A 22,542-nucleotide genomic window follows, 5' to 3' on the forward strand; every position below is an offset into this window, starting at 1 on the left:
CCGTGTGGCCCTGCCGGAGTGCGTTCCTGGTGGTCACGCAGGGGGCAGGGGGCAGGGGGCAGGGACATTCGGATTCCGCTTCTGATACCTCAGTGTCTGTTGTGTTCACATAACACAGCGAGCATAGGAGGCACAGGGCATGCTGGTAAAATCAGCCAGCAGCCACGGGCGAGAACCGTTCACGCAGCTCACGTCTGGGCATTCGCTAGAGATGAATATGTTTAAAAAATTTTTTAAATTATTTCTTTGAGAGAAATTTTTTTTTTTTTTTTTTTTTTTTTTTTTTTTTTTTTTTTTTTTTTTTTTTTTTGACAGGCAGAGTGGACAGTGAGAGAGAGAGACAGAGAGAAAGGTCTTCCTTTTGCCGTTGGTTCACCCTCCAATGGCCGCCGCGGCCGGCGCGCTGCGGCCGGCGCACCGCGCTGATCCGATGGCAGGAGCCAGGAGCCAGGTGCTTTTCCTGGTCTCCCATGGGGTGCAGGGCCCAAGCACCTGGGCCATCCTCCACTGCACTCCCTGGCCACAGCAGAGGGCTGGCCTGGAAGAGGGGCAACCGGGACAGAATCCGGCGCCCCGACCGGGACTAGAACCCGGTGTGCCGGCGCCGCTAGGCGGAGGATTAGCCTAGTGAGCCGCGGCGCCGGCTCTTTGAGAGAAATTTTCCATCGTCTGGGTCAGGGTTTGACCAAACCAGGAGCCCAGAGCTCAATCTGGGCCTCCCATGGGAGTGGCAGCGACTCAAGTGCTGGAGCCATCACCCGCTGCCTCCCAGGGTGCACGTGAGCAGGAAGTGGGGTCAGGAGAGCCCGAACCTGGAGCCTGGCATTCCGGTGATGGAGTGTGGGCATCCCTAGTGGCTTCCCGACTGCCCCTGAGTGTGACTAGCACGAGCGCCAGGCCGGCCGCAGAGTGCTGAGTGGGTGGATGACGGAGGGTGGCTAGTTCTGGCTGCCATGCGCATCAGCTTTTCCTCTGACTCTGGGTGAGATTAATACTGTCCTGAATTCTGTGGCGTTTGGGAACTTGGGGAGCGTGGTCTGAAGGCAAAAGGCTGAGCAGTCACCCCAGTGTAACTCGGTGTCCCGAAAGCACGGGAGGAAATGAAGCTGCGGGGAGTTGTTGGCTCTCGGCGTCTGTTCGCTGCCTCGCTGGCGCAGTCGTGCGCGGTGAGCTTCCCTGACTGCACCCAGCACCACAGCAATAAAGCGATCTGTGCCCGTTCCCGCGAAGCTGGTGCAGTCCTGTGGGATGCTCTCGTTCCCTGCGCCAGCTTGCTGATGGCTGCTCACACGTCTCAGCGGCAGGCGGGGAGTTGGTTGTTAGAGACACTCCATCCTTGGTTGTTGCCGCAGCTACCGTGACAGCACGCATGCCTCACCCTGTGACTCTTTCTCTTCTCCCAAGTCCTTCAGCCTCAAGTCCAAAGCCTGGTGACGTCCTCCCAGGTGCAGCCGGTCACCATCCAGCAGCAGGTGCAGACGGTGCAGGCCCAGCGGGTGCTGACCCAGACAGCCAACGGCACGCTGCAGACCCTCGCCCCCGCCACTGTGCAGACGGTGGCTGCGCCCCAGGTGCAGCAGGTCCCGGTAGGTGCTGGAAAGGGTGCAGGGAGGTCCTGGCGGGGCTGCCGGCCTCTCCTCGGCTGGGGGTGTGCTCTCCACACTAAGCGGGACCAGCCAGTGTTCAGGGGGTGATGTGTAGGGTAGATAGGGACATTTGGGCCCCAGAATGCACCGTGAGCAGTGAGCAAGGACCTGGGCCATCCTCTGTCACCTTCCCATGCCACAGCAGAGACCAGACCGGAAGTGGAGCAGCCAGGATCTGAACCGGCGCCCACACAGGATGCCAGTACTGCTGGCGGCAGCTTCACCCACTACGCCACAGCACTAGTCCCCTATTATTTTTATAATCAGGAAAAATGTTATGTTTCACAGTGGACTGACTGTTTTATCCTCCAAGACCCCCTCCAGCTGCCTCCTTTCTCCCCCCAACCCATCACGCAGGCTGTCCAGCACAGCTAGTGTTTGAAACGGCTGCTATAAGATTTCCTGCTACTTTTTTTGATTCCCAGTTTGATGAAAATTTTATTTTCTTGTTCTTCCTCAGAGTGTTTATGCAGGAAGAAACAAACACCAGACAGAAAACTAATGCTGCCTTCCTTTTCATGTTTTCCTTCCTTCCGCGTCCAGGTCCTGGTCCAGCCTCAGATCATCAAGACAGATTCCCTCGTTCTGACCACACTGAAGACAGATGGCAGCCCGGTCATGGCTGCCGTCCAGAACCCGGCCCTCACCGCCCTCACCACCCCCATCCAGACAGCCGCCCTTCAAGTACCAGTAAGAGCGGCCTTCTCCTGGCTTTCTCCCGCTGCGCCTCCTTCTGGGAGGAGCTGGACCTCAGAGACGTGAAAGTCTCTACACCACGAGGGTGGTGGAGCTCCAGAGGCCTTGTGGGTCCAGTTCCAAGGGTCACTCCTTGTCCTTTTGTTTTCCCTGGAAGAAGTGCCCCCAGTCCCCCAGTGTGTGTGCGCGTGTATGTGATGGGAGGGCCGGGGCAACAGCTCCACACAGCGCCTCCGAGGCCAGGAACGTGGCGGGCACCACACCTGTCAGTTGTGGGTTCTCGGCCACTTCAGCGTCCTGTAGCAGGCGAGTCTCGTCAAGTGTGGAAGCAGTGGCTTTATTCATAAAAGCAGAAGATAAACAAGTTGGGGAATATTCAGCCCCCCAGCCACAATGCAGAGAACTGTGATAGCTAAGACAGCCTGGCTGCACCCCAGAAATAGTGTGGAGTGTCCGAGACCTGTCGCCGTGCGCTCCTGCGGGAGACTGCACTTATGTGAGCTCGGGAGGAGGCGGGACTAAGCCGTGGTGGTAGAAATAGACTGGAACATGAGGGAACGTTCCAAGGGGGAAAGAGTGGTCCACATGCCGTCTTTGCGTAAGTCGGAAACATTTATCAAGCTACAGACAAAGTTTGTGGTGGGTTTTTTTAAAGATTACTCTTTAGAGTAAGTGGGGGGAGGGCGGTGGTGAGGGGGAGACACAGAATCTTCCATCTGCTGCAACACTCCCCAAATAGCGCCAATAGCCAGGGCTGGGCCAGGCCAAAGCCGGGAGCCCTCACCTCCCACGTGGGCAGCAGGGACCCAAGCGCTCGGCCATCCACCCACACCTCCAGATGCACCAGCAAGGAGCCAGGTCAGAAGCAGAGCAGCTGGGACTCGAACCCCAGCACTGCCACACGGGATGCTGACGTCTCAAGTAGAGGCCTCACCTGCTGCCCCACTGTGCTGGCCCTTATTTTTTATTTTTATTTTTTTTTGCCATTTGGATGTTGAAGCCGTTTTTGAAGAAAATAGAACAAACATTGGTAAATAAACAAGAGGAAGGGGAGGAGGAACCTCTGGTTGGCCTGTGTCTAATGAAGTGGCTGTGGTTGAGCCTGAGTGTTCCTCCTGTGAGCCATGCGATGGCCAGACTGTGTGAAGAGGTGCTGTCATTTACCTCTCTGTCACTTAAGAAGGAGCAGTGTGTTGTGTGTCGTGGGGTCCTCAAGACAGATCCCTGGCCCCCGTGGGGCGCTGTGTGTCGTGGGGTCCTCAGGACAGACCCCTGGCCCCCGTGGGGCGCTGTGTGTCGTGGGGTCCTCAGGACAGACCCCTGGCCCCCGTGGGGCGCTGTGTGTCGTGGGGTCCTCAGGACAGACCCCTGGCCCCCGTGGGGCGCTGTGTGTCGTGGGGTCCTCAGGACAGACCCCTGGCCCCCGTGGGGCGCTGTGTGTCGTGGGGTCCTCAGGACAGACCCCTGGCCCCCGTGGGGCGCTGTGTGTCGTGGGGTCCTCAGGACAGACCCCCGGCCCCCGTGGGGCTCCTTGGGCAGTTCTGGACGTGGCTTGTCCCTGCAGCCAGCATGTTCCACCACGTTAGTCCTCTTGTAGAGGGGTTATCAGCTGCGGTTCTGAAGGAGGTAATGAGTGGCCAGCCGAGGGATCAGAGGTTCCTGGAGCCTGACTTACCCCAGGCCTGGTCTCAGACTGCGGGAAGCTGGCTGGATGGTACCATGGGGCCGGGGCTGGGCGGGTGTGTGCTGACAGGTGCTTTGTGCAGACTAATCAAGGGACGGCCCTGCCTCTTTGTGTGCTTGTTCTAGACCCTGGTGGGCAGCAATGGGACCATTCTGACCACGATGCCTGTGATGATGGGGCAAGACAAAGTGCCCATTAAGCAGGTGCCTGGGGGAGTCAAGCAGCTCGATCCCCCCAAAGAAGGAGAAAGGCGGACGACCCACAACATCATTGAGAAGCGGTACCGCTCCTCCATCAACGACAAGATCATCGAGCTGAAAGACCTGGTCATGGGGACAGACGCCAAGGTGCGGCCAAGCCAGATGCCGTGCTGGGCCGGGCCGGGCCGGGCCACCGGGCGCCCTCCACCTGCCTGCCATGGGAGCTCGGGGAGTCCCAGTTCCAGGCTGAGTGCTTGCCAGACTAACGCTTTTGTCAAGAGATGGAAAGGCAGTGATGCGCCACAACCTTTGCCCTTTCCCTGTGCTCTGCGGCCCTCCTGGGCCCCCAGGGCAAGCAAGAGAAAGCCACCTGCCACTCACAGGGGCCCAGTGCAAAGCCTGTGTACCTTGTGTACCTTGTATACCTTGGTGGCACCGTGTTCAGGAGTGACTAGCCATGTTTTACCTTTTAGGGAAGAGAGAGAGTGGAGGGTGGATTTCTGACCAGGGGCAAACAGAGGAAATTGACTTTCCGTGCACTTCCGTGTCTCCTGGCAAGTAGGAGTTTTCACCTACGTCTGTCCCTTATTTGAACAGAAATTTCCCTTGTAGCCTGCAAGTCTAGACAGTATCTACCTCAAGAAAAAGCATCACTGTCGCTTGATAACTGCCCAGCGTTGTGTTCCTTTCCTTAAAATGTGTTTCTGGTGCCAGGGTTGTTGCAAGAAGTAGCAACAGTGCTACTTCTGTTGTCAGCTGTGCCAGGCTCCCGTGAGTTACATCGTAGCCCTCACTGCACACCTGGGAATGGGAGGGTGAGGTGCAGGCACAGGGAGTGGTGTGTCCCAGGTGGCACAGCTGTCAGCAGGCGAGCTGGCACTGGGCCAGCGTCTGCCCCTCCCACACCGTCAGCCCCTGCCCGTCCGCAGCCTGCGGTGACTGCTCTGCTCTCCCCTGCCTTCCTTCCCAGATGCACAAGTCCGGCGTTCTCAGGAAGGCCATTGATTACATCAAGTACCTGCAGCAGGTCAATCACAAGCTGCGCCAGGAGAACATGGTGCTGAAGCTGGCCAATCAGAAGAACAGTGAGTACGCGTGATGCGGGGTCGGCCTCCCGGCTGCGCGCTAGGCACTAGCCCGCCCAGGGGCCCTGGAAACTGGTCACAAGCTGGAGTTTTCTTGGTTTTGAAGCTGTATTTTATTTATTTGAAAGGCAGAGTTACAGAAGAGAGCTTATATCTGCTGGTTCACTCCCTAAATGGGTGCAACAGCCAGGGTCTAGCCAGGCCAAAGCCAAGAGCCTGGAGCTCCATCTGGGTCTCCCCCGAGGGTGCAGGGGCCCGAGCACTTGGGCCGTCTTGTGCTGCTTTTCCAGGTGCATTGGCCGGGAGCTGGATCAGAAGCGGAACAGCCAGGGGTTGAACCAGCGCCCATATGGGATGCAGGAGGCAGCTTACCCCACTGTGCCGCCATGCCAGCTCAACAATTTATTTCTTTATTTGAGAGACAGAGTGACAAAAATGAAGAAAGAGAGATGTTCTGTCCACCAGGTTACTCCGCAAATGGCTACAACAGCCAGGACTGGGCCAGGCCAAAGCCAGTAGCCCAGAATTCCATCCAGGTCTCCCAAGTGGGGGCAGGGACCCAAGCAATTGAGCTATCATCTGCTGCCTCCCAGAACGTGTCAGCAGGAAGCTGAATCGAGAGCGGAGCAGCCAGGACTCAGCACTGGCACTCCGATGTGGGAGGCAGGAACCCAAGGAAGCAGGTGGACCCCTGGGCACCTTGTTCGCCTCTCAGTGGCCTTTTCTTTGCAGAGCTCCTGAAGGGCATCGACCTAGGCAGTCTGGTGGACAGCGACGTGGACCTGAAGATCGATGACTTTAACCAGAATGTCCTCCTGATGTCCCCCCCGGCCTCCGACTCGGGGTCCCAAGCGGGTTTCTCCCCCTACTCCATCGACTCAGAGCCGGGAAGCCCCCTGCTGGATGATGCAAAGGTACAAGTCTGACCCCTGGAAGTCCCCCTCCCCCAGGGCCACAGTGGGGAGGCGGGGAGCCTGGGCCCGGTGGGCGGGCCAAGCGTTCAGAGGGCGTGGGCCGGAGAAGAGCTGGAGTTCTGTGAAATAGCCAGGTCCTGGAGAGCAGAGGGGAACTCCCTCAGGTTTGACTGGTCCCCGCTGAAAGGCCCTTTCAGGAAGCAACGCGTGCCAGATCCAGAGCTGGAGCCCGGAGCGCTGTTCACGGGCACTGGGATTTGCCGGAGGTGCCTTGTGGCTTCCCTGGGCCCGTGGTGGGCCTGGCAAGACCACTACACCAGAGGCAGAGCCACTGGTTTAGGCCAAGGCTGCCTCTTTCTGGAGATGATTCCAGTTTGCAGTCTAACAGGTCACATCGCAACCAAGAGCTTTTAATCCTCAAAGACAGCCTCTGGCGATTGTATCTTAATGGAACTAGTTAAGAGAAGTTCTGAGCCTAATGAGCTTCGGGGAAGCCTGTGGAGACCCCTGGGTTCCACGCAGCATTTTGACGTTGACAATTTGGCTGCAGAAGCAAAGTTGCCTCTGGTGTGTGTTTATTGTAGCAGGCATTCTCCGTTGTCCATGTATTGTACAGATGTGACAGTTTGGCAACAACAGGCCGTGCGGCGTATGAGATGCATTAGCTGAGGTTTCTGAATCATCAGAAGGCATTTTCAGATGGTTTTAGCATTTTTGGAGCCGTGTGCTCTGCACACTCGGGGCTCAGGGAAGATCTGCGCCAGCCTCCCTCCCTCCGCGTGGACTCCCGGGGCTGGTGGGCTCAGCTGTCGTGGAACAGGCAAAATCCTTTAGGCAGGTCCACGCGAAAGTATGGCCTTTAATGCGCTTTACTGAGGTATGACTTCATGCAATAAAAATATATCTTTTTTAAATAGAAATATTTCCTTATTTATTTGAGAGGTAGAGTTACAGAGAGAGAGGAGGAGACAGAGAGAGAGGTCTTCAGTCTGCTGGTTCTCTCCCCAAATGGCTGCAACAACTGGAGCTGGGCTGATCTGAAGCCAGGAGCCAGGAGCTTCTTCCCAGTCTCCTACATGGGTGCAGGGACCCAAGCACTTGGGCCGTCTTCCGCAGCTTTCCCAGGCCATAGCAGAGAGCTGGATCAGAAGAGGAGCAGCCAAGACACGAACCAGTGCCCATATGGGATGCCAGTGCCTCAGGCAGAGGCTTAGCCTACTTTGCCACAGTGCCGGCCCCAAAATATATCTTTTTTTATTGTTCTTTCTAAAGATTGATTTATTTATTTGAAAGGCAGAGAAACAGAGAGACAGATCTTCCATCTGCTGCTTCATTCTCCAAATAGCCTCAATGACTGGGGCCGGGCCAGGCCAAAGCCAGGAGCTTCTTCCAGGTCTCCCATGTGGGTACAGGGACCCAAGCACTTGGACCTTCCTAGGTGCATTCGCAGAGAGCTAGATCGGAAGTGGAACAGCTGGGACTTGAACCAGTGCCTCTATGGGATGCCGGTGCGGGAGATGGCAAATCTACCCACTATGCCACAGTGCCGGCTCACCATCTACAGTCCTGGGAGTTTTCCAGACATGCGCAGCCACGTAACTATCAGCACAATGAAGATGCAGACATTTGAATTGCCTCTGGAAGCCCTGGCACACCTGGCAGGTGGCTCCCACACGTTGGCCCCCAGCCCCAGGCAGCCACGGTCCACTGGCCATCTGGCCCTTTAGATTCTCCTTCCCTGTCCTGGAATCGCGCAGGAGCAGAACCATCCAGTGTCCTGTTGGGACTGAGCTCTACCCCAAAGAAAATCGCTTCCGCTCCCGCTGTCGGGAGCATGGTCTCTTCTCGGCCCACCGAGGGAGAGCACACCGTGTGTGAGCAGCGCTGTGTGAACTGGGCTTCCCGGTTCGCTCCTGGCTGTTTCCTGTCTTCCCTGGTGGTCTGTTTCCTGGCGTGTATACGAGGAAACTGCCGCGAACCCCCACAGGACGCATGCCCACCTCCCGGCCCTGTTTGCAGGTCAAAGATGAGCCGGACTCCCCCCCTGTGGCGCTGGGCATGGTGGACCGCTCCCGCATCCTGCTGTGCGTCCTCACCTTCCTGGGCCTCTCCTTTAACCCCCTGACCTCGCTGCTGCAGTGGGGCGGGGCCCACGACACCGACCAGCACCCGTCCTCCGGCTCCAGCCGCAGCGTCCTCTCCTTGGAGTCAGGTAGGCTGGCTGGGCAGCCGTGGCGGGAGGACTGCGCGCAGACCGTTCGCTCCCCTGGTAGATCCCAGGTGCTGTTGCGGCCCCCTCTGCTTGCTGCCTACAGGGACTGCCCAAGTCCCGTTTTAGAAGTAAAAGGCAGACGCACGTTCAGGTGGAGAGGACAGAAAAATGAGGAACCTGCCATGCAGGAGTTCCTGGGAGGGGGCGGGGGAGGGGGAGTGTGCCTGTCTGCAGGGGGAGGGGTGGTGCGTCTCGGCTGAGTTGGAAAGCCAGCGTCCTGATCCTCTGGGGCTAGCAGAGATGCGTGTGGAGCTCAGTGTGGCGGTGACAGGGCTACAGGAGTGCCGTGTAGACCATGGGCCGCCGTGGGGCAGAGGCTCTGGCATTCACTCCGGGGTCCGTGGGGCCCTTGCTGAGTGCACCCCCACCCCGCCACGCCCAGGTCCCACAGGCTGGCTTGACTGGGTGATGCCGACGCTGCTGCTGTGGCTGGTCAATGGGGTCATCGTCCTGAGCGTCTTCGTGAAGCTGCTGGTCCACGGGGAGCCGGTGATCCGGCCACACTCGCGCTCCTCCGTCACCTTTTGGAGGCACCGGAGGCAGGCGGACCTGGACCTCTCCAGGGTGAGTGCTGTCCACCCTCAGCTTCCTCCACAGGCTCCCTAAGAACTCGGCAACCTGTGTGGAGTCCGGTGTGGGTGGGTCCTGTGGGAAGGGCTGTGGTACAGATGGCAGGGGCCCTGCTCCTGGCAGGGGTGGACGGTGGGTGATCTCCCATCCGTGCTGTGCCATGGGAGGAATCAGGTGCCGTGGCGGGTGGAGGCAGTGCAGCCGCCTTCTCAACGGGGGGATCTGAGGCTTGGCAGAGCGCTTGGGGCAGGCAGAAAGGTGGGCGTGGCAGGAGGGCCTTCCAAGCCAGGGCTGGGGACCGTAGTTTGTGCTAAGGGCCATCTGGGTATTCGTAGCATCATCTGGGAACTATACAAAACTTTGAGCTCAGACATCAGCCTGCTGTAGATGTATTGAATTTCCAGTCCCACCTGCGCTTGCCTCGCCTGGACCAGACCACGTGAATCCATGGCCTTCCCCGGCCCGTAGCCCTCAAGGGCTGTGTGGTGGACGGGTCCGGGGTGTGGGGGACAGCGGCCGGTGTGCGGCCCACGTTGGAGGGACCTCACTAGTAACTGATTCGGGCTTTATTCCCAGTGCTCTGAGAGCCAGGGAAGGTTTTGGAACAAGAAAATGAGCTGGAAGTCAACACAGGGCAGCCTGTGCAGAAGAGTCCAGGGCGACCCAGGGCACCGGAGGAGGAGCTAAGCAGTCACATCCCAGGAGGGCAGCAGGCGGCACGTTCCCTGCGGCCAGCCACACGCCCGCTCTGCCCTGTGCAGGCGACAGCTGTCAGTTGAGAACCTCATTGGCCAGTCTGTGTCCGTCAGCCGTGGCCAGGGCTGTGGGTCCTAAATGTACATGAGACCTGGGGGCTGTTTCCTGGACAGCAGTGTCCACAGGCGGGTGCAGGTGCGTGCAGTCTGTCCATGTCGGTTCTGCTGCCACCTTAGAGGTGGTCACTCGGAGGGCACCTCCAGCCACTGTCCCTCATCTACTCCCATAACCATAGGAGACGCAAAGCACGGGCCATACCAGCTCATGTCGGGGGTAAGGAGGGGAGACTGTGCTGCGTTTCCCAAGACCAAATAGTGGGCCTGGGGCTTCGGCCTCCCAGTCTAAGGGGTGGCCGGCGGGGTCTGCAGTGCAGCACCGTAGACTCCCCCTTAGATCCATCAGGGCAGCAAAGGTTAGCTGTGGTTTGGTCTGAAACCGTGGTCTCCAATGTGGCAGACATGAGACTCACCCCGCAGGCCCCGCCCCCGAGGGTTGTGACTGGGTCTGGATGGGGCCACGCGTCTGCATTTCTCTCTCAGGACTCCAGGGACTGCCCCGAGAGGCCACGGCCCTGCAGAGCAGGCCGTCCGGGTTCCTGTGTCCGTCTTCGTGCGGACGTCCCCTGCGTTTGCTCACAGAGCGCCCCGGTTGGCGGGAAGGCGGGAGGCAGTCCCTTGGGTATCAGCAGGACTTCCCTGGGGAGAGCTGAGAGCCGGTTCCACTTTGTCGTGACTTCCTGGACTTCCCCAGATGCTCCTCACTGGTTATGGATTCTGTAGCCGTGAAGCAGAGGAGCGTGGAAGTCTTGCAGCCAGACCAGGACCCTCACACCCAGCCCCCTTGCTGCTTTGTAGGGGGATTTCGCAGCTGCCGCCGCCAACCTACAGACCTGCCTGTCGGTTCTGGGCCGGGCGCTGCCCACCTCCCGCCTGGACCTGGCCTGCAGCCTGTCCTGGAACGTGATCCGCTACAGCCTGCAGAAGCTGCGCCTGGTGCGCTGGCTGCTCAAGAGGGTCTTCCAGCGCCGGCGAGCCCCCCCGGCCACCGCAGCCGGCTTCGAGGACGAAGCCAAGACCAGCGCCCGGGACGCAGCCCTGGCCTACCACAGGCTGCACCAGCTGCACATCACAGGTGGGGCAGGCTGCCTTCCTGGCTTGAGTGCCCCTCAGGGTGGCTTGCCGGGTCTCCACCCAAGCTCTGACTGCTCTGTCATCTTTCAGAGCGGGTGGTCCAGCCACAGTCCCGTGGTTTGTGGGTTGTAAGGTGCCCACGGGAGGTGTCCCATAAACAGTGACGTTGGCGGTTTACCTGTAGTGATTCTTAGAGTAATGGTGAGACTTAACATTGATGGCATTTTAAGTTCAGTGAAGTAGGATCATTTATTTCATTCAGGAAGCTCCCAAGCTCATGGAAGGGCAGAGCGGTCAGCGAGTGAGTGACAGTGTGCTGAGTACGTTAGACTCGGCACGGGAGCCTGCTGTCCCTGGGAAGGCCGAGCGTTCAAGAAACTTCCTGGCTTTGTGGGAGGAAGTGTGGAGGTGGCTAACTTTGCAGGAGGTGGGCCTGCCGGGCGGAGCCTGTCCCAGAGGTTGGCGCGGTGCCTGGACCACGAAGGATCCCGGTGCCAGTGTCTCGGCGAGGGTGGAAGGAGGGTGATTTGTGTGGTGCATCTCACCTTTAGATGGCTCGCTCTGGGACAGCTGGAAAGTGGCCCCGTGGGGGGCAGGGTGCAGTCGGGGCGGCCAGACTGAACGTGAGAGACGCTGGGAGGACTGACGGAGGGACGGTACAAGGGGGACTTGACTGGACTGTGGATGTGCCTGGCAAGGAAGGGGAGTGGCTACCGTGGCTCCTGGCCTCTTGCTGGGGTACTGGGGAACAGTAATGCTAACGACAGAAGCAAAGAAAGCAGGAGAAAGCGCTGTTCCCGGGGAAGAGGCGAGGAACTCCAGTTTGGACTCCTGCCATGAGATGGGAGGGGAAGTCAGTAGGCAGTGACGTGCTGGCTCTGCCGCCGGGACAGAGCGTGGCTCGGGCCTGCAGGTGAGAGTGACAGCCGAGGGAGCTGCCCGGGGCTGCCGGAGGACACCCGCACACAGGGGGCGGGCAGAGGCCGCGGAGGCGGGGTGAAGGCTGCCAGGGGTGGGGGGCAGTGGGAGAGGTCCGAGGAGACCCCAAATGCCCGGGGTTGGAAGGACGAGGGCCGAGAGGGTTGAGGAGGGAGGTTGCTGCTGAGAAGTCTGACGAGGGCCAGGAGTGGTCCCAGGGAGGCTGGAAATGCCTGCTGACCGCCAGGGGCTTCAGCCGGAAGTGGGGCAGAACCAGGCCCCGAGGAGATGAGGCGGTGGAGCCGGCGTGCGGCGTCAGCACCTGTGCCCGTGTAGAGCCTCAGGAGAGATGCTGCCTTCTGTGTTGTTCTGCTCCGGGCCTTCGTGTGCCCGCGGGCAGGACGGGCCCACACCAGGCCTCTGCCTCCCGGCTGTCCGGCTCTGTAGACTCCCAGCTGGGAAGCTGCACAGCTCTCAGCACTTGTGGTCCAGAACCTGTGCGAGGCACCGGGGACCGAGAGGACTGAACACGGGTCCACATTCCCTCTGCCCTGCTTTCCTGCCGGGAGGCAGCAGCCGGTAGGAACAGAGCCTGGCACAGAGGTCTCCTGTGCCGCTGAGAAGACCAGGGAGACAGGGCCTCCTGGGTGATGCCAGAGCCCCGGCTGGCCGCTGCTGGACCTTGGCGCTGGCCTGTGCCACCTCCCAGCCCTGTGCTGAGGACCAAAGCAGGTGACGCCATGCAGTCTCGGGAGAGCTGTGGCGGGCCCTTGGGCTGTGCGAGGCCACCTCGTCCCCGGACTTCTATGTCACCAGGGGAGTGTGTAGTGAGTGTGCCCTGGCCGTCCACCTACTGTCCAGCATCTGTCATTGCTGTCTTACATTTCTTCTCCCCTCAAAGAAATGTGTGCTTCTAAACTGGGGATTTTAAGTACAAACAAACCCAGTCGGTTTTTGTTTGTTACTGCTGCTGAATTTGGCGGGGGACTTGGGATGGTATGAGCAGAATGTGGCCATACTGTTGACACTGCATAAAAAACGGTGTGCAGTAATGTGGACAGCCCCGTGACACAGAGCCGGGTGCCATGTCCTCAGCCACCCTGGGAGGTGGACAGGTGCACACAGCAGGAAGCCACAGTGCCCAGCACCCTGTCCAGGCCTGTCCACAAAACCCCCTCCTCTGGGAACGCCGTCACTCCGGCTGTGTAGAGTGAGTAAGAAGTTTGCTGTGGAAGGTCTGTCAACATGAGCATCTGTTTCCTGCCCTAGGGAAGCTTCCGGCAGGGTCCGCCTGCTCGGACGTACACATGGCTCTGTGCGCTGTGAACCTGGCCGAGTGTGCAGAGGAGAAGATCCCGCCAAGCACGCTGGTCGAGATCCATCTGACGGCTGCCATGGGGCTCAAGACCCGGTGTGGAGGCAAACTGGGCTTCCTGGCCGTGAGTACCCTCCCCAAGAGTGGAGCTGTCGGAATTGTGATGAGTGGGCAGTCTTGGGTCGTTTATTCCACCAGACACCAGAGCAGAGAATGAGGCGGAGCCAGGACAGAGCGGGGCCTGAGGTGCGGAGATTGGTTCCACGAGTGGTTGATGTGTGGCTCCTTTGCCCTTCATGAAAATTCTCAGAATCTCCGCTTAGGCCTCCGGGTTCTTTTATTTACCCAGAAGGTTTTTATTGGGCACTTTGTGTTGATCACAGTGCTGTGGGTCCACAAATTAAAAAAAAACCCACACACAAAACAGCCCAGTGTGTCTGTGCGAGGAGCTCAGGGCGCAGGGCGGGAGCTGGGGCCGGGCGGTGCCTGGCTCGGAGCCAGCCCTGGGCACTCACAGCCGGGTCACCGTCCGAGGCTGCCGGTCTCACTCGGCCTCTCCAGCTGAGTGTGTGAGATATGTTCGGAACGGGACTGGCACGTCACGGTTTGTTTCCATATCTGGGTACTGGCAGGGGTGAGCTGTGCCCTGTGGTGACACTGGTGGGGCTCCCAAGGTGCCTCATGATAGTCTGGGCGACAGAGGGCATGGGGAAGCCCGGCTCCACCCTGTGTCTCATTGCAGACAGGACGGTCGCCCTGAATTCGGTCACTAGCAAAAGCCACCAAGTACCACTTCCGGAGTGCACATGCCGCAGGGCGGGGCCTTGTCCTCAGGCAGCATCCCATCTGGCTGGGAATCCAGACGGGAACCAGGCCTTCAGGGCGGTGCTGGGGTGGGTGCCAGGCAAAGCTAACTCGCTGCCCGGGAGCCCGGCGAGCTCCTGCCCGTGGCCTCAGGTGAAGTCAGGGTGGGCTTCCCCAGCTTAGACAGCAGGCGGCGGTGAGTCCAGCCCCTCCCGGTGTGTGTTTCTGCTCTAGGTCAGTGCCGTCACACTTGTGTAACGTGCACACATTATAACTCTACGGCTTGACGGTGTGCACTCAGTGAGCTCACCGTGCAATCCAGTCGAGCAGTGGGACGTGGGCCAGCATTTGCCGTAGTGGCTGAGGCCGCGGCATCCTTATCAGGGGCCCAGGGTTGAGTCCCGGCTGCACTCCTGATTCCAGCTTCCTGCTGACGCACACCCTGGGGCACGGCAGGAAGGCTCAGTGGCGTGCAGGCATTGGTCCCTGCCACCATGGGAGGGGCCTGGATTGAGTTCCTGGCTTCAGCCTTGCCCACCCCTGCTGCCGGCGGGCATTCGCGGAGGGCACCAGTGGGTGGGAGCTCCGTCTGGCTGTCCTGTGTGGGTTTCTGTGGAATGCAATGAATAAATAATTTTTTTCAGGCAACATATTGTTCTCAGACCCCCCCCCCCCCCCAGCGGCCCCTCAGGCCGTTCTTCTCTCTCTTCCCACCTCCCCCACCACAAGGTAGCCACTCTTCTATTCTGGATTCTGTTTACTCTGCCTGTTACTTGTTGTTTCTGTAAACGTTGTCCTGCAGTCCAGTGTGTGTGTAGGTACAGAACGTCCTTAGCACGCAGCTCAGCGACCTCACAAAGTAAAAGCCCGTGAAACCAGCAGACAGCGAGAGACACCCGAGGTACTGCCCTGGGAGCCGCATGTGGTGCAGCGATTAAAGCCGCCACCTGCAGTGCCAGCATCCCACACGGGCGCCGGTGCCAGTCCCGGTTACTCCACTTCCAATCCAGCTCTCTGCCACGACCTGGGAGAGCAGGCCTTGGCCCCTGTGCGCGCGTGGGAGACTCAGAAGAAGCTCCTGGCTTTGGATCGGCACAGCTCCGGCTGTTGCAGCCATCTGGGGAGTGAACCAGCGGATACTGCCGGGGGTGCCCCTCCCATTTACCAGAGTGTGGGCTCCGTTCCCCGTCCCAGCTTCCTGCTAACGTGTGCCCTTGCGGCAGATGGCTCAATACTTCCCGCGTGGGAGACCCTCAGCTTCAGCGTGGCCCAGCCCCTGCCCTTGCTGTTTCAAGTGTTTGGGGAGTGAACCAGCAGGGAGAAGATTTCTCTGTGTCTCTACCTTTTAAGTAAATAAAAATAAATTTACTAATTTTTAAAAAAGGTTTATTTATTTGGAAGAGTTACAGAGAGAAAGAGGGAAAGACAGAGAGGTCTTCCACCTGCTGGTTCACTCCCCAGATGGCTGCAGCAGCCAGGGCTGGGCCAGTCTCAAGCCAGGAGCTTCTTCTGGGTCTCCCACAGGGGCGCAGGGGCCCAAGGACCCGAGCCAATCTCAGCTGCTTTCCCAGGCCGTAGCAGAGAGCTGGATTGGAAGTAGAGCCGCTGGGACTACGTGCCACTACACCACAGCGCCGGCCCAATTAACTATTTTTCAAAGGTGAACCAAGACCCTAGAAGCCACCCTCACTGCCGTTTCCCCGGAGGCCTCCACTGTGCTGTGTGTGGTTTCTTGTCCCGGGTCACGTGTGAGGTTCCTTTGTGCTGCCGCATCGTGGCAGAGGGGCCATTCTCGCCGCGCACGGTGTTCGTGGTACCACTAGACTCGCAGAGGGACTTGTGAGTTGCTTCCTGTTTTCTGTGGCTGTCACTAGTGCTACCGCGACCCTCCACCTGTACGTCTTCCAGTGAACAGGTGACTGAATTTCTGCGAAAGGCACGGCTGGCTCAGAGGTTCTGTGCCTCTCCAGAGCGACTGCGCCAGTTTCACTCCTCCCGCCGTGCACGAGAGCTCCCGCTCTCCATTCTCACCAAACACGTGCCGGCGTCCGGCTCTTCCTCTTCCTGGCTGTGACCCTCAGGGCCGCGGGCCTTGTGGATACCCACGTCCGCTCTCTGGCCCACCCTGGCCTCTCTCAGTCTGTTGGTGAGCACAGGTTCTTAAAATTAAAGAAACCTGGTTCATTCGTCTTGTCCTTTGTGCTTGGACACTTTGTGTCGCTTCTGCATCGTCTGCTGCAGCTTCATCTTCCGTCTTCACACGCAGCGCCCTGATGCACCTGGGGCGATTCTGTGTGAGGTGAAGGTAGGGGCGCAGGATGTCTGCCTCATCCAGAACCTTTTTTTTTTTTTTTTTAAGATTCATTTATTTTTATTTGGAAGGCAGAGTTACAGAGAGGCAGAGAGAGAGAGAGAGAGAGAGAGGTCTTCTATCCGCTGGTTCACTCCCAGATGGCCACAACGGCCGGAGCTATGCTGATCCGAAGCCAAGAGCCAGGAGCTTCTTCCAGGTCTCCCATGCAGGTGCAGGGGCCCAAGCACTTGGGCCATCCTCTGCTGCTTTCCCAGGCCATAGTAGAGAGCTGGATCGGAAGTGGAGCAGCCAGGACTTGAACTGGCACCCATATGGGATGCCAGCACTGCAAGCAGTGGCTTTACCCACTACGCCACAGCACTGGCCCCAATATTTATTTTATTTGATAGGCAAAGTTACAGAGGGCAGAGACAGAGAGAGATGTCTTCTATCCACTGGTTCACTCCCCAGATGGCCGCAACAGCCGGAGCTGGGCTTATCCAAAGCCAGGAGCCAGGAGCTTCCTCTGGTTCTCCTATGTGGGTGCAGGGGCCCACGCACTTGGGCCATCTTCCACTGCTTTCCCAGGCTATAGCAGAGAGCTGGATCAGAAGTGCAGCAGCCAGGACTCAAACTGGTGCCCATATGGGATACCGGCGCTTTAGGCCAGGTTGTTAACCTGCTGTGCCACAGTGCCAGCCCCCAGAATCTGTTCTTTTGAAAACCTGTCCTCACCCCCACAGTGGCTAGTAGCTCCTTTTTCCCAAGATCAAGTGTCCGCCTGTGCGGGTCCACTTCTGGGCTCCGCCTGTCCTGCTGCGCCCCACCCCAGCAGCCTGACGCCAGGAAGTGTGGGTCCCCCGGCTTCCACCATCCCACGTACGTTTTGGGGCTGTTTCACATCCCCAGCACCCCGCTGGGCTTTCAGTTGTCCTCCTGGCAAGGACACGGCTGCCCTTGGTCTCACGGGAAACGTTCGCCCTTCCTAAGGAGCCGCCGGTGGTTTCTGCGTGTTCCTCAACACCCCCAGCCGCCCCGCACACATTCACACGCTGCGTCATTGGTTCACAGGGTGACACCGTCAACGCCATGTCACCCCTGCCGGGAACTCTTGGGCATCGTTTGCTGTGGCCCCTGTTCGGCCGAAGTGCTTGGGGCCGCCGGCACACCTGCATCTGTGCCCCGCCTCCCCTCACCCCCGAGAGCTTCCTCGGCTGAGTCTAGAGGTGGCAGTGCTGGGTCGAGGGAGGTGGCTGTTGAGGTTTTCATTGTCTTGTCGCATCTGCGCGTCCCGTGAGATGTCTCTGGAGTAATCGCCACTTTCTCCGTACGTCTTTTGGGAGGGGGCGCAGAGTAAGAGACCCCGGCGCTACTTTCTTAAAAAGGGAGAAGCTGCGAGATGCATTTGGATAGCAGAGGCCCCAGGCCCAGGGGCAAGTGGGGGGAAGCACAGTGTGAAAATGGCTTAGACCAGGGGCTCCCAGACCTTCCCTGCCCCGGCACTGTGCGTCTCACTCATTTCCAAAGAAAGCCCGACAGTTCTGCCCCTTTGGTAGTCAACATTTGGACAGCCCCGGAGGTATTTATGTCTTGATAGTTTGAGAAAATCATTCATGAGACTGAAACAAGAAATAATGGTTTTGATTTTTTCCCCAAGATTCGTTTATTTATTTGAAAGGCAGAATCACAGAGAGGGAGAGACAGAGATCATCCATCAAGTGGCCCCAGTGGCCGAGGTGGGCCAGGCTGAAGACAGGAGCCAGGAGCTTTCCCAGGCACATTAGCAGGGAGCCAGATCAGAAGTGGAGCAGCCAGGACTCGAACCGGCACCCATAGGGGATGCCGGCATCACGGGGTGGCCTAACCTGCGCACCATGGTGCCGGCCCCTACACTGCTGAGACTTACTGATGAAGTGTGTGTGCCTGCTGAGCAGTGCTCACCGCCTCAGGCTTTGGAATCAGCTTGGAGACCCCAACCCATTTCCTGTTCCACGCTGGTCTTCACATAGTATTTGCATCTTATCAACCATCCCCCAAAAGCAGCTTCGCACACGTTTGGCACTGCTTAGAGGAGGGCAGTGCGTTCTGCTGGGCCGGGGCTGGCTGGCTCTAGGGCTGTGTGGGTGTCCAGCCCAGGCTGAGCATCACGGTTTCCCTCGGGATTTTCAAGTGCGGGCCGAGTGTTCGGCCTGGCAGGTCAGATGCCTGTTTGCTAGGACGTCTGCGCCCACACTGGACTGCCCGGTTGTTGACTCCAGCTCCCTGCGAATGCGGACGCTGGGAGAGCGTCTCCAGCCACTGAGTCCCTGCCATCAAGTGGGAGACCTGGGTAGAGCGCCCAGCCCCAGCCACTGCGGGCACGTGGAGGGTGAACCAGCAGATAGGGCTCGGGATCTGGACGGCTCGGGGCTCCTGGCACAGCCCTCGCCTCAGGCAGTCAGCAGGCACCGGATAAGGGCCCTGGGGCTCTGGTGTGTGTAGAATTTATAAAAAATGTTTAAGGAAAGTTATCAAGGCTGTAATGCCAAGAAAGCTAAAAGAACGGGGGGAGTTATTTTCTCAGTTTCCCTTAGAGAAGCCACAGTGTGCAAGGCTGTCCCAGGATTTTTGTCTCTTGTTAGTTCAAGCCACAGAGCTCAGCCTCACGCGCACTGAGATTTGTAGTAAGTAGTTTTTCTTTTCTTTGAAGAACTGAGCTGTCAATGTGTCTTAGCTGAGTGATTTCCTAGCCTGTCTCTGGGCTGCTCATGCCGCACGACCGGAGCAGGCTCTGTTTCTGGGCCTTCTGGGTGGTCCCTGGTTTACCCTGAGCAGCCACCAGGCTCCCTGGCTCACGAGGCACGCAGAGCTGCAGGAGAGAGCCAGCCGGGCCGCGTCCGTGCCGTGCGGGCCTCCACATCCCCTCCCAGCCGCTGTCCCGCTTGGTCCCGCTAGGGCTTTGCTGGGTATCGCAGGGCGGTGCAGGGGCTCTCCGCACCGCTCCTCCTGCTGGCAGCACTGCCCACCGTGCCAGTGGTGCTGCTGGCCCCGGAGGTGTGAGTGAGCTGCGCCTGCCCCGCACTGCTGTGCCGGTGTCCTGCGCGTCCCGCAGCTTCGGGCAGCCGCCCCAGCTTCCCTGGAGAGCACGGCCTTCTCCAGCTGTGTTCTTGAGTAGCACTTCAGTCGTGCTATTTCTGACCCTGGAATTCGCGTCTTCTGAAGCTGTCACTTAGCCGACAGAGCCCGGTAAAGGTCAGAGCCGTCAGACTGAACCGGCCCCGGAGGCAGCTGCCCTCGCGTGGAGGCAGGGGCTGAAGTGTGAGGGTGAGGTCCCTGGCCAGGCCCAGCAGCCCCGGGGCCCCCTACTCCGTCCCCTGCTCAGCTCCTTACTCTGATAGGCCTGTGTCGGGTAGTTTTGTGGTTGGAAGTTGTGGATTTTAGAGTGATAACGATGTCCTTACTCAGAAACACAACAGAGCCGCAGTAAACGTGCCGGCACCGTTGGCCCTGTGGTTCTGGTCACCGGGTCCTGGCTATGCTGGCGAGGGAGGAGGGGCTCAGAGCCTGGGACGCTGGCTCCTTTTAAATGTTTTCTTATTCCTGTATTGGAGAGGTAGAGAGAGGTCTCAGATGCCTCTGGTTCTGCTGGGTCACTCTCCAAAAGCCCACAGTGGCCAGCGGGCCAGGTCTGAGCCAGGAGCACAGTCCAGGTCTCCCACGTAGACAGCAGGGACCCAGCTCCATGAGCCATCACTGCTGCATCCTAGGGCCTGCACTGGGAGAAAGCCAGAGCCGGAGCCGGTGCTGGGAGTGAAGCCCAGGTCCTCCGGTGTGGAATGCAGGCCTCTCGGCTGCCGTTTAGCCGCTGGGCTGAACACCCAGCCTGGCACCGGCCCTTTGAGTGACTGCAGCGTGGCTTTCGAAGCCCGCCGTTGGCCTTTCCTGGCTCACGGCAGGGCCCAATGCAGGGGTGGCCTGGGGGCCTCTGTAGGAGGCTGCCCTCGCAGGGCCAGCTCTGCAGTGAGGCGTCTTCCACACACACGCGTGCACACACACACACACACACATATACTGTGGCTCCTGTGCTGTCTGGTATGAGCTAATGATGGACGGTGTGCCAGGCATGGTTTTTCTGTTGATTTTAACTTGAAAGGCAGAGAGAGAGAGAGAGAGAGAGAAATGAGGTCTTCCATCTGTTGGTGCACTCCCCAAATGCCCACAACAGCCAAGTCCGGGAACCTGGGACTCATTCTGGCTCTTCTGTTTGAGTGGCAGAGATCCAAATTCTTGAGCCACCTCCACAGACTCCCGGAGCGTGCATTGGCGGGAAGCAGGGTCAGGACCCAAACCCTCAGGCATGTCAATATGGGAGATGTGCGATGCAGGCATCCCAAATGGCATTTTTTTTTTTTTTAAGATTTATTTATTTGAAAGGCAGAGTCGAGAGAGAGGGAGACAAAGATGTATCTTCCATCTGCTGGTTCACTTCCCAAATGGCTGCTACTGCCAGGGCTGGGCAAGGCCAAAGCCAGGAGCCAGGAGCTTCTTCCAGGTCTCCCACCTGGGTGCAGGGGCCCAAGCACTTGGGGCATCTTCTGCCACTTTCCCAGGCCACAGCAGAGAGCTGGATCAGAGGTGGAGCAGCCGGGACATGGACTGGCGCCCAAATGGGATGTCGGCACAACAGGTGATTGCATCACAGTGCCGGCCCCAGTGAGATCGTAACCACTGCCAGATGGTTAGAATACCAGATACAGGTCCTTGTATTCGGTTTTGTATTTGAACCATATGATTTCCTGGTCAACCCAACACCAGGGCTTGTTCCCTCCCCCGACAGACACTGTTCTAAACTCTTTACAGACAGAGCTAAAACAGATGAAAAGTTAGTCAAAGCAAAATACAGTGTAACCTGAAAATGCAAGGTATGTCCTTCAAGTAACTTGAGAAAGAGTCCCAAGGTCAAGGGCAAGGGTGGAGTGCAGCCCTCCCCGCCACTGCAGGTGGGGTTGGGCAGGGCCCACGGTGCCTGTGTCTGCCCCGAGCAAGGGTGGCACTCAGTCCCGCCGGTCCCGCCTCCACCCATCTCCTTGCCCGGGCTCCCCCAGCCTGCCTCTGCCATGGCGGCCTTGGACACCACTCCGCCGCCACTTTGGTGTCGCCTGGTCCTTGTCTCTCTACAGAGCTACTTCCTCAGTCGAGCCCAGAGCCTCTGTGGCCCCGAGCGCACTGCCATTCCCGACTCCCTGCGCTGGCTGTGCCACCCCCTGGGCCAGAAGTTTTTCATGGAGCGGAGCTGGTCGGTGAAGTCGTCCGCCAAGGAGAGTCTGTACTGTGCCCAGAGGAACCCAGGTGAGCACCGCGGCAGTCGCGGGGGCGCCGGGCACGCGGAGACACAGGTTGTCTGGGTCTTGCTCCGTTGGCGCAGGCAGGGTGGTTGAGTAACTTGCCTGAGGTCAGCAGCTGGCTGGGGCCTGTCTGGCTCGGCTGGGTTTGGAGCTCTGCCGTCTCGCGCCGTTCCCAGTGCCGCGCCGGCATGGATCGCAATTGAGCACCAGCTGTGTTCCTCGCCCTGTCCCCTGGCCACTGGGAGAGCAGACGGACGTATATGGAGCAGTTCAGGAACAACAGGGGTGGGCGGTCCCCGGGTGCGCCGAGTGGTGACAGGGATGGGGCTCCAGGCGGCGGAAGGAGATGCCGGCTTTCTGTCCCTAGCGTTTGACAGTGATTGGAGTGGACTCGCCTGGCCTTGGAGCACTGGGGCTGGTCCCAAGGACTCAGACTGGAAGCTTTCTGCCCCTTCCAGCCCCGGGTTGGGGAGAATGAGGCGTGCTCTGCAGCGAGGGTGGGGGTCGGACGTCGGGGGTGCTGTCGTTGTCTTCAGCGACAACATAAATGGTGTGGAACATCAGAAAGGGGCTCCTGAGGGCAGCAGCAGCCGTCTTTGCTCTGCACCCTCCCTGCTGAGCTGTGCACCGCAGACTCCCGCAGCCTTGCGCCCGCCTGCAGCCCGGCTTCTGTGCCTTATCGTCTAGGTGTGCCTCCTCCTCCTCCTCCTCCTGAACCCCTGTATCCACACAGGGGAGGGGAGGGGAGGGGAGGGCTGAGCCCCTGTATCCACACAGGGGAGGGGGGGGAGGGCTGAGCCCCTGTATCCACACAGGGGAGGGGAGGGGAGGGCTGAGCCCCTGTATCCACACAGGGGAGGGGGGGGAGGGCTGAGCCCCTGTATCCACACAGGGGAGGGGAGGGGAGGGCTGAGCCCCTGTATCCACACAGGGGA

The 22,542-nt window shown here is 59.1% G+C and overlaps 1 protein-coding gene across 1 annotated transcript in view; it reads left to right on the forward strand.

Annotated features, from left to right (window-relative positions):
• The window catches only part of SREBF2 (sterol regulatory element binding transcription factor 2), a 63,310-nt gene that overhangs the window by 32,289 nt on the left and 8,479 nt on the right, over positions 1 to 22,542 (forward strand). Inside the window, exons 3-12 of the mRNA XM_002721384.5 lie at positions 1,405 to 1,586; positions 2,190 to 2,336; positions 4,152 to 4,373; positions 5,197 to 5,311; positions 6,044 to 6,225; positions 8,245 to 8,437; positions 8,880 to 9,061; positions 10,678 to 10,954; positions 13,141 to 13,310; positions 21,443 to 21,611. Of these exons, the coding sequence (XP_002721430.4) occupies positions 1,405 to 1,586; positions 2,190 to 2,336; positions 4,152 to 4,373; positions 5,197 to 5,311; positions 6,044 to 6,225; positions 8,245 to 8,437; positions 8,880 to 9,061; positions 10,678 to 10,954; positions 13,141 to 13,310; positions 21,443 to 21,611 (1,839 nt within the window). The remainder of the gene's footprint in view (positions 1 to 1,404; positions 1,587 to 2,189; positions 2,337 to 4,151; positions 4,374 to 5,196; positions 5,312 to 6,043; positions 6,226 to 8,244; positions 8,438 to 8,879; positions 9,062 to 10,677; positions 10,955 to 13,140; positions 13,311 to 21,442; positions 21,612 to 22,542) is intronic.

Source organism: Oryctolagus cuniculus, chromosome 11 (genome assembly GCF_964237555.1).
Source record: "Oryctolagus cuniculus chromosome 11, mOryCun1.1, whole genome shotgun sequence".
Taxonomy (NCBI): Eukaryota; Metazoa; Chordata; class Mammalia; order Lagomorpha; family Leporidae; genus Oryctolagus; species Oryctolagus cuniculus.